Raw genomic sequence first — 11,484 nt, 5'->3', positions numbered from 1 at the left:
AGGCCTTAGTTTATAATTGGATAATATTTGTCAAATACAAACGAAAGTGCTACTATTCCTATTTTGCAAAATTTTTTGGAAGTAAACAAGACCTTGTTTAGTTCCAATTTTTTTTGGGAAATCGACACTGTAGCACTTTCGTTTGTATTTGACAAATATTATCCAATCATGAACTAACTAGGCTTAAAAGATTCGTCTCGTCAATTTCGACCAAACTGTGCAATTAGTTTTTTATTTTCGTTTATATTTAATACTCCATACATACGTCTAAAGATTCGATGTGACGGAGAATCTGGAAATTTTTTCAAAATTTGTTGGGAACTACTCCCTCCATCCCAAATTGTAAGTCGTTTGACTTTTTTTACTCCAAGTTTGACCACTCGTCTTATTCAAAAAAATGTGTGCAAATATAGTCAAATTTAAGTCATTCTTGAAGAACTTTTATTAATAAACCAATACACAATAAAAAAAGTGATATTTTGTACAAAACTTTGAATAAGACGAGTGGTCAAATTTGATATTAAAAAAGTCAAACAACTTACAATTTGAAATGGATCGAGTAGTCCTGACGGATTTCACAGGGCAGCGAGACCGCGACCTGATCTGACGTCTGCTGTGCTGGGCCCGACGCGTCCGAGCAGCGTTGGGGCGGGGCGGGCCAGTTGGAGAGCGGCAGCGTGCCATCTGCCACGATGTCGGCGACCGGATTATCCTAGAATACACTGTACATGATTCCGGATTATCCACTTATACCACTGTTAATAATTTAGGTAAAAACCTAAAGGGCTAAGGATTTCATGCGTATTGATTACCATTGTTAATAATATAGGCCAAAAAAACTTTTTAAATGCACAGTTCAAGCTAAAATTCTAACCAAACACTTGTATGCAAAGGGGAAAAAAGCTATGAATAGAATGGGAAAACGTATAGTAGGCCTTGTTTACTTTCCAGAAAATTTTACAAAATTTTTCAGATTCTCCGTCACATCGAATCTTTAAACGTATGTATGGAGTATTAAATATAGACGAAAATAAAAACTAATTACACAGTTTGGTCGGAATTGACGAGACGAATCTTTTGAGCCTAGTTAGTCTATAATTAGACAATATTTGTCAAATACAAACGAAAGTGCTACAGTGTTCATTTTGCAAAAAATTTTGGAACTAAACAAGGCAAGTTAGTTTGTAACTAAAATCTACCAGAATGGATAAAATTTACAGTGTCTACATGAGTAACGTACAATTTGAACGAGCTCTAAATTTATCTTCGAACTTGTAAATATACTCGTATATCTCTTAAATTAGTAGCCGAACCACACATACAATGAACACATACGCAGGAGACCACCCTCCAAGATATTTGTTTGCCGATTGGCCATCTAGCCTACCAATCTCTTTCACGCTCTCGGCTCTCCATATCCATCCGGGCCGGCGATTGGCATCTTAGGCCTTGTTTAGTTGATGAAAATTTTTAGATTTAGCTAGTGTAGTATTTTTATTTGTATTTGATAATTATTGTCTAATTACAGACTAACTATGTTTAAAAAATGTGTCTTGTAAATTACTGATAAACTATACAATTAGTTATTTTATTTATCATGTTATATGTCAGGCTTTGTTTACTTCCAAAAATTTTTGCAAAATAGGAATAGTAGCACTTTCGTTTGTATTTGACAAATATTATCCAATCATGGACTAACTAGGCTCAAAAGATTCGTCTCGTCAATTTCGACCAAACTGTGCAATTAGTTTTTATTTTTGTCTATATTTAATACTTCATGCATGTATCTAAAGATTCGATGTGACGGGAAATCTGAAAAAAATTGCAAATTTTTTTGCAACTAAACAAGGCCTGACGTATCTCGAAAATTTTTTAGCCAAAGAAAGTGCCACACGGAAAGCGTACAGGAGACTGTAGCACGCCACGTAAAGAATGTTACCGCGTCGCCTCCGCTTCTTGCATCCGACACTGCCCCTTCCGGAGCCAACAGGCAACAGCCGAGAGCCGACCCCAATTCTCCCCCAGACCCACGAAGAAGGAAATTACATACCCATCGGCCGCAGAAGATCCGGCAGTCCGGGACGTATAAAGCTACGCGCCCCCGTCCTCCGCACCAGAGAAGGAGAGGCAGGCAAGGAGCCCACTGCCCACCTGGTCCTGGTTCCACCACACCGCAGCTAGCGGCAATGTCGACTCGCCGGCAGCACCGCCGCGGCTTCCCGCTGGTCCCGCTCCTCCTCTCCCTCCTGGCGGCCGCCGCGTACGGCCGCCTCATCTCCGACGGCGCCCCGTCAGCACCGCTCCTCTCGGTGATCCGCCTCTCGGGCTCCCCGCCGGCCGCGGCCGCGGGGAAGGCGGCCGAGGAGAAGTGCGAGCAGTCCTACGGTTTCCTACCCTGCACCACCACCGTGCTCGGGAATCTCTTCCTGGTGCTGACCTACGGGTTCCTCATGTACAAGGCGGCCACGTACCTGTCCACGGGGAGCGAGCTGCTGCTCGAGATCATGGGGCCCGGCCTCGTCGGCGGCCTCCTCCTCCCTATCCTCGGCGCCCTCCCCGACGCGCTCCTCGTCCTCGGTTCGCTCTCCTCCTCGCCTTCCTTCGCTTCGCTTCCTTCCGTAGCTCGCCGCCTCATTCTGTGCTTTGCTTTGATGAATCGCCAAGCATTCGGTTGCCTGCTCCTAGCTAGTTCATGGCTCGAGTCTAGCATTAGTTTCCACCGAGCTTTGCTTTGTTCGCGCTTCAACTTAGAAAGTATCGTTGAACTGCTCTTGCTATTGGCAGGGCAAAAGGAATCGTAATGATAGAATTCAAAACATCCTTTCGCTTTCGTCTTTTTAACGCTTTTTCTGTTACTCCTATTTGTTTTGCTTCAGATCTGATTTTTCTAGCAGTCTAATTTGCTTTGTTACTGGATGACTGGATCAGAGCATAAGCTTTCGAGCTATTCCTTTTTATGGAGCCTTTGATTATTCCAGGGATAAAAAGCCTGGCCACCGCTCTGCTTTTTTTCTGAAATTCATCAGTTGGTTTAGTTTTAGCTTTCTAAAAGCTCCATCAAAGCCTTTTCTTTTGACTTTTAACCTTTTCCTTTCACTTTTATTTGCCTTGCATAATTGACTTTTTTTTTATTTACTACAGCAAGCATTACCTGTTTATTTACCAAATCATAGGCTTCCTGTGCTGTGAAATTGGTTATGTACTACGCTTTACTCAGAAAAGAGTACCACTTAGTTGCTACAGTCGGATGCAGTTTCTGTTGTCATCATAATACTAACACAGTAGATCAGAACTAGCACAGTAGATCAGATCTCGATGCGATCTGCGATCTACGTATCCCAGCGTACCAATGTGGCACGGGCCTACATAGGCTTAAATAAATTATTTTTTCGACCAATGGCTTAATTAAATTATAGATATGTCATAGCACCTTATGCCTGCATAGACTTAATTACAGATTTGACACAGCACCTTATGCCTACATAGACTTAATTATGGATATGACATTGCACTATTGTGCTGTAGAACAACCGCATGTGATCAGATCATTATTCTGGTTTGAACAATGAACACCACAGTAGCCTACAAACTCGTTATATTTATTTTCATCCTACTCTGTTAAGAAAATGGCTTGCTACTCCTGCAGCCACTTTAAAAAGGAAAAAGAAAAATCTAATGTGGTAGGAGAAAATGTTTGTAAATTATGTGCTTTTGTTTCTGTGATAGTATAATGTAAAATTCAGTTTGTTTATTGTAATTGATCAAACATATTTCTCTTCATCGATATACTGAATCATGAAACTAAATGGTGAATATTCAGCTATGTGCTTGCACGTGCAACTACAATTCTGATCTGTTTAATGTTTACCTGAGAAAAGGTTTATCCTGATCTGTTTGTTGATCACTTTACAGTATCTGGCCTCTCCGGGAGTAAAGAGGAGGCACAGAGTCAGGTACTGATCGGAATGGGGCTGCTTGCTGGTTCCACCGTCTTCCTCCTCACCCTGCTTTGGGGAACCTGTGTCGTTGTTGGCAAGTGTGACCTTGGGCCAAACCGTGAGGCAGTTGATGTAACAGACACCAAGGGCTTCAGCTTGACTGGTATAATGCTTTCTCTTATGCAAAGTGTTTCTAATGGTGACCGTCTAATGGTTGTTTATCATATACTTTTGAAGTAGGACAGTGAACTGTCCATTTAGATAGAGGGGATACCTATTTATAACAACTAATAACATACTCAATCACTAATCCTGAACAATTGTGTTTAGTTTTCCCTCCTTTTTTACTGACTGGAAAAATTGGTGGCAGGCACTGGTATTACAACCGATGTGCAGACCAGCTATGCTGCGCGGATCATGGGGCTATCTGTTATCCCCTTCATCATCGCTCAGTTCCCAAAGATGTTGAAGACCCACCACGGGCAGCGTCTAGCTATGTTGCTGGCCCTCATTGTGTCTTTCTTGCTTGTACTTTCCTACTGTCTGTATCAGGTAAATAAAATACATTCTGGCAATTAGCCTCCTGAGACGATAACAGGATTGGCAGTTCTAGATTATAAGGATAACTTTGACCGGGAAATTGGATCCTCAAATCTTGCACCAGGTTTTCCAGCCTTGGATTCAGAGGAGGAAGCTTGCATATGCGAAGCACAAGCACGTGATCTCTGGGATACTGAAGCACGCCCAATTGCAGTCACTCGGTCGTCTGCTAAACGATGATGGCACACCCAATGAAGACGTCATCAGAAAGTGTGATCCTCTGAACACCTTGTTGCATACGGTAGTTAGGAGCACACTGTTTCATGGAAATGTCATGAACCTTGTCTTGTGCTGACACGCAGGCTGTTCCACAAGATAGACATGGACGAGAGCCGCTCCCTGTCCCGTGCCGAGCTCCACGCTCTCATCATCGGTATCAACTTTGAGGAGGTTGAATTTGACAGGACAGATGCGGTTGACAAGGTCATGGCTGACTTCGATACGTCCCGCAACGATATCGTTGAGGAGGAGGAGTTTGTGCAGGGGATGAAGAAATGGCTCAACGAGTTCAAGCGCAACATGCCCGCGGGTGGCGCCTTCTCCAGCAAGTTCAATGAATACCACGAGGTAATCTGCTTGCCCTGCAGACTCCAGTAGCTTAGGAATTGTGCACTGATGCGAAGGGAATGGAATGGAATCACACAGAGGACACGGCAGGAGCACGACCAGCTGATTGACAGGTCCGATGAGGCGGTGGAGAGCGTGGAGAACCCTGGGTGGTGCATCACCAAGGCTGTGGCACTGCTGCTACTGGGTGCTGCCATCGCGGCCGCGTTCGCAGACCCGCTCGTGGACGCTGTTCACAACTTCTCCAACGCCACACACATCCCGTCCTTCTTCATCTCGTTCATCGCCCTCCCGCTTGCGACCAACTCCAGCGAGGCCGTCTCCGCCATCATCTTCGCCAGCAGGAAGAAGCAGAGGACCTGCTCCCTGACCTTCTCCGAGGTACGTGGTCGTTGTTGTACTTGTACCACACTACCACCGACAAACACGCGACTGATGCATCGTCCGCAACAGACATTTTACGACGCTTCTTCTTGATTCGCAGGTGTATGGCGGGGTGACGATGAACAACACGCTGTGCCTCGGTGTGTTCCTGGCGCTCATCTACTTCAGGAACCTGACGTGGGACTTCTCATCGGAGGTGCTCATCATCCTGCTGGTCTGCGTCGTCATGGCCCTCTTCACCAGCTTCCGGACGACGTTCCCGCTCTGGACCTGCCTCGTCGCCTACATGCTCTATCCGTTCTCGCTGGTCATCGTCTACATCCTCGACTATGTCTTTGGCTGGTCATAGGCTCCTCGAGTGAACACGACCTGATTGGAACACCTGGTTTTTAACAGCCGCCGGTGTTTCTGTTTGACCTTCTTGTAATTTTGACTCCTGTGAAGCTATCTGTCCAGACTTTCTCATGTGATGTAATCATGTTCTACTTGTTCTGTTTCCTTGAGTATCCAAAGCACGTACTTCGTAACACAACAGCTGCATTTTAAGCTCACACTCTACTCTGCCACTTGGTCTCGTTTGATGCTCGTGTATTTATTTCAATCCACGTGTGTTGAGTGATTTGGTATGAAAAATATCATCCCAAATCATTTCAACACACATGGATTGAGGTCCATACAGGCGTCCAAACAGGCCTTGGAGCAGCTCCGGCTGAAGGCTGAAGCCCTACTGAACCAGCGTCAAAAGCTCCGGTAAAGAAAAGGCGGATACAGAGCTATTTTCCTACCGAGAAGACCGAGCCATGAAAACGTGGCTTTTCCATCTCGTAAACTTAAATATTATAACAAAACTGGCACATAACCCTTTTTGCCTAGCGTTTTGTGAAACGGCTGCAACTCCGTAAAAAAAATTGCTCTACGAGCAGGAGCTAAAGTCAAGGCTTTGTCAAATTGGCCCTTAAATCAAAGTCATGATGAAAATAAAATCATGAATTATAAATTGGATCAGGGATTCAGGGTCCCTAGATCGTAAATAGAAGTATAGAGCCATAACTGCAAAAATCATTAAAAAAACACAGTGACAGATTGTTGTTCCTCTGAAACGGCAGTTTGCGTATAGACACTTTCAGTGCAATAGACAGAGTGCTCAACGTCGACATGATTTCAGAGGCAGAGCTATATAGAACTACAGAAGTACTAACACAAAAGAACTAACTACACCTGATACGAACAAGCATGAATGAAATTCCTAAATTATCAATAAAACAAAGTTCAGTGTACATCAATGGATATGCATCAGATCCGCAAAGAGCACTTCTTTTGAGAATGCCCTAGAAGATGACATCGACCACACTGAATGATCCGTTTCGGACGCTTCATGCTCTCTATCTTTAGAATCTTCATCTTGGGTCGACCAGGAGGCCTCCGGATATTGGGTGGGCTAAGGATCACATCAGCCTTGCTGACTACACCTTGTAACCCGGGAGATGAATTGTTCCAGTGGCTCCTGTCCGGAATTGGATATATTGGCTGGGAATAGGTTTCCCGGTACTTCATTACGCTGAAGCAGTCATGAGCATAGAGGCGGGGGTCTTCACCACATGAAAGCAGTGCAGCAGCAGCATGTGCACATGGAATGCCATAAATTTGCCATCGGCGGCATGAGCAGGACCTAGCTTGAGTGTCGACAATGTTTGTTCGCTCCGATGACACAACCTCAAACTCCACCTTGTTTGCTCGAAGGACTTGATAGCATTGTGAGTCATGGATAGCTTCTGAAATAAGTTTCTCAGCTGACGGAACAAGAACCGAGTTGTATGACTGTGCCAAGTTCTGACGTTCAGCAAACCAGCAAGTCAGTTGATGCCTGATGTGCTCAATGGTTTGCACAATGGGAAGTTCATGACAGTCAAGGGACAAGTTATATAATATCTCAGTTATCCCAAGACTAAAATGACCATATCTGATACCCTGAAAGTAAGAAACTGCCCACAGGTTTGGCGGAAAACGCTGTAACCATGGCATAATATCTTGAACTTGCATCATTTCATTTACTTTTGCATCAAATTCTGATGGTGTGAGAGCATAAACAGCACTCCAGAAAAGGTTAAGCAGTTTAGTATTCTTGAACTCATCACGAAAATTCTCACTTACGTATCTCAAGCAAAATCCATGAAAAGCAGTGGGAAAATTAGATCCAACCGCTTCAACCACTTGGCTTTTTCTCTCAGAAAGTATAGTCAAGACTGGCATCTTATCTGTGTTAACTCCAAGCATCTTCCTCAATTCCGATATAAACCAATTCCAGTTATCATCACTCTCAGAATCAACAATACCAAATGCTAGAGGGAACATCATGTGATCAGCATCAATAGCTGATGCACATAGCAATGTCCCAAGATACTTTCCCTTCAAGTCAGCCTTGTCAATTTCTAGAAGGGGCCTGCACCCATTTAAGAAACCATAAATGGATGCACGAAACGAGACAAACAATCGCTGGAAGGCATTCCCTGGTCCAATACCTCTATATGTTGCAACACTACCAGGATTCGTCTTAACAATCTGCCCACAATATGCAGGAAGAAAGTGGTATCCCTCCTCAAGAGTACCATTAACTGCAGCCATACTTCTCTCCTTTCCACGCCATGCCTGCATATAAGAAACAGCAACCCCATGCTGCTCCCGAATATCCTGCAGTATCTCCTTTGGCTTAATCTGTGGGTTATCCCTGAGCCTTGCCTCCACAGACCTAGCAACCCAACCAACAGTAGCCTGCTGATGATGAAGGTTCAGAACACCCTCACATTTGTGCTCTCCGTGCAAAGTCCGGACAGTGAAAGTTGGAACACCGGGGCACTTGGCGATGTGCACACGCCAAGGGCAACCTTCTTTTGAGCACTTTGCGATGAAACGGCTACGATCGGATTTCACCACACGGAGCTCATAGTGCAAAGCAATGGCCATGTCCTTGATAGCCTTCCGACATGTGTCAACATCTGCAAACTCTTGACCAATGACAAGAGTTTGTGCACCTGGTATAAGGTTCTGCTCTGCCTGAACCAAAATCTGGTCGCCTTCCATCAATGAGCAGATCCACTAGCTGAAGAATATCTGTTTTTCTCTGAATCATATAAAACTTTCAAACAACTTGATAGCAACAAATGTGAATTATCCCTTTAGCTGCAAAAGTACTGACCTGCACAGCATTAACAAAAGTAAGTTGTCATTAAAGGAACAAAAGAAGGTTTCGTTCCAGGAGAAAACAGGTGTGACTTCAATATAGTTTGTTATCCTTTAGTAACCTACATTGTATGCTGATGATATCTTTAGCTACACTTGCAGAATTTACTACTCAAATACGTTTTTTTCAGTTAATTGCTGGCTCTAGGGCCTTGTCATTGAACCAATGGAATTGACAGCGTCATGGGCTACCAACTGTTTAACAAACTCTGAGAGGGGGTTTATCCAGACACAAGACTCACCCAGGTCCCAATTCAAGCCAAGGCTGGCAAGTTCATGCGCAGCCGAATTACAAACTCTAGGAATTAAAAGGACCTCACTACACATGAAGTGGTCATGCAGGAGAACTCAAATACGTATTTACCAAAATAGCATCACCGACTAAGTTCGATTCGATTTGCAATGGTGGACAGTGGACACCATCAGCTTCCTGGTGATTGAAGTCAGCACATCAATGGTGAAGTGAAAACAAAATGGTCTCCAGTAACCATGGCTTATTCCTATCGAAAAACAAAACAAAACAAAACAAAAAACAATGCTTTGTTTTTATCTTTGTTACTGCCTCTCCATTCTCACCAATAAATTACGAACTGGAATTTTGTGCCAAGAAGCTAGTTCACTTATTCGGCAACTAAGTTTGTTTTTTTGGAAGATAATAAACAACTATCCAAGCAAAAACCCATATAGATCTGGAGCATAGGGATTCAGTTCAACTCAGGTTATGTTTTTGCAGGATACATAAATATTGGTACCCGACCACCAACAACCAAACCGGCGGACCCAGTAAAGGACATGGGTGTACACATGTACACCCAATAATTTTTGCAAAGCAATCGAAGTTAGTAGGCATATACATGCATATACACCTGTAATTAGATTCAAATCGGATTACAAATAGTATGTTAGGGTTTGGGCGCACGATTTCTTTTACCTATGAATTACGTTAAGGTTTGGGCGCACGATTTAGCACAGCAGGAAGGAAGGGAGGACCAACCGTCCAAGGGGAGGGAATACCTAGTGTTCTGGTGGTCCTCGTCGCGGGGCAAGGTGGCCAGTGGCGAAGTAGGACAGCAGCGACGGTCGCAGGGACACCGGGGCTGCAGAGGGCGGACGTCGTGCCGGAGATGGTCGCGAGGATGCTGGGCCCCAGGTGGTGCTCGACTGAGCGCAGTCTCCTCCGCCCTCCGGGGTTGCGGCGCGGCGAGCGGATGAGGAGGTAGGCCGCGGGCGAGACGACTCTAGGCTAAAGATGGCAACGGGCAAGAAATATCCGCGTGCCCGCGGGCATCCGACCCGTCAGACGCGGATACGGGCGTCACTTTGTGCCCGCGGGCACGGGCGCGGGCACACAGTTGTGCCCAGCAGGCAAAGATATACGGGCAAGAGAATACCTTGTCCGCACCCGCAAATCCGCCAAACCCGCACTGACAAGTGGGGTCACTTAAAAAGAGGTATATATTCTTCAAATTAGGGCTTCTTTCTCCCAAATTGCCGTCCCCAGCAGCCGACTAGTGGCCGCCGCCGCCACTCGCGCGACCCTCTCCTCGCTCCCCTCCTCACCGTCACAACTCACAAGCCATGCGGCTCTTGCTCTCCTCTCCTCCACTCGGTCGCATGCGCGGGCTCTGCTCTCCTCCACTCGGTCGCGTGAGCGGTCGCATGCTGCTCCTGCTCTTTCTCCACTCGCGGCGACCGGAGACACCCACCGCCACAGACCCTCACCGTCACCCACGCGACTCGACTTTTGCTCCTCCACTCGTGGCGGCTACGTCGCGCCTCCCTACTTGCGCCGTGGTCAAGCTGCTCTGCACCGGGTTACTTCACGCTGGCGCACATCCTCGTCCTCGTCAAGCTGCCTTCCCCGTCCAGTTGCCTTTCGCCGCCAGATCTGGCGGGCACGCGGGCACGCCTGCGGGCAAGGAATGCCCGCGGATGGCGGGCGCGGGCACAGGATGGCGCCCGTGACGGATGACGGGCGCGGATACGGGCACGCAAGTTTGCTCGCGGGTGCGGGCATGCGGCACTAGTATCCGCGGGCATTGTGCCCGTTGCCATTTTTACTCTAGGCGGTGGGCCAAGGGGCGTGCGGGCAAGGATCAGCTTCTTGTGAGAAAAGGGCAATTCTGCCATTATGAAAATCAGGTTTCACAATTTTACCATCCGAAGATGGGATTAGCACATTTGTCATTATGCATACCCTTAAATATGACTAGGCAAGATTTTAATCTAATTAAAACATTTTTTGCCATATCTTTTTTCTCTTTCCGTTTTGCCCATCCTCCTTATCCATTCATTCACGGGTCGCTGGCGTCTATCCGCTAGGTTTTGTTAGCCCAAACTCATACCCATGAACATAAAATCTGCTCACTAAAAAATCCACGACCTATGACGGGTTTAATTTGGTGCCTAGACTCATGCCCATCGCGTCACAGATACCCATCGGGTTACCCATGGGCACATCCACATAGCAACAAAGAAAAAATAAAACATAAAAATCATGTCTCAGAATATGAAATTGTATTCATTCTATTTTTCACTTGAATAGACATATTATCTTGTATATGTCTCTGAATGTAGTAGTTTATAGAAAAATTTAGAATATTATGGACTCATATGATTGTTTCACTATGATGGATCGGGTTTTAAAAATTCATGGATTTATGGAGTTGGGTACTACATCCCCAGACCCATGACCATAAACCCGTTAGGTCTAAATTTTTACCCATTAATAAATCCAAGGGTAGAGAAATTGACCCAT

General features: G+C 45.4%; 2 protein-coding genes across 3 annotated transcripts; one reads left to right on the top strand and one right to left on the bottom strand.

Annotated features, from left to right (window-relative positions):
• Positions 2,103 to 6,019, top strand: LOC110434083 (sodium/calcium exchanger NCL1). Its single transcript, XM_021457777.1, has 7 exons — positions 2,103 to 2,577; positions 3,913 to 4,101; positions 4,309 to 4,490; positions 4,603 to 4,748; positions 4,841 to 5,105; positions 5,184 to 5,486; positions 5,590 to 6,019. Exons 1-7 carry the CDS (start codon positions 2,187 to 2,189, stop codon positions 5,836 to 5,838), a joined length of 1,725 nt encoding a protein of 574 aa, XP_021313452.1. The 5' UTR covers positions 2,103 to 2,186; the 3' UTR covers positions 5,839 to 6,019.
• On the bottom strand, positions 6,529 to 9,982 carry LOC8081419. 2 transcript variants are annotated; one of them, XM_002454907.2, is made up of 2 exons: positions 9,741 to 9,982; positions 6,529 to 8,682 (listed from the first exon to the last, which is right to left on the bottom strand). In XM_002454907.2, the coding sequence occupies exon 2, from the start codon at positions 8,565 to 8,567 to the stop codon at positions 6,783 to 6,785; it is 1,785 nt and encodes a 594-aa protein (XP_002454952.1). In that variant the 5' UTR covers positions 8,568 to 8,682; positions 9,741 to 9,982; the 3' UTR covers positions 6,529 to 6,782. The 2 variants fall into 2 exon arrangements, with proteins under 2 accessions (XP_002454952.1, XP_021313451.1); XM_021457776.1 differs by having other exon boundaries at positions 6,529 to 8,607.

Source organism: Sorghum bicolor, chromosome 3, assembly GCF_000003195.3.
Source record: "Sorghum bicolor cultivar BTx623 chromosome 3, Sorghum_bicolor_NCBIv3, whole genome shotgun sequence".
Classification (NCBI taxonomy): Eukaryota; Viridiplantae; Streptophyta; class Magnoliopsida; order Poales; family Poaceae; genus Sorghum; species Sorghum bicolor.
Note: the sequence above shows the minus strand (reverse complement) of the source record. Positions and strands in the feature narration are given on the sequence as shown.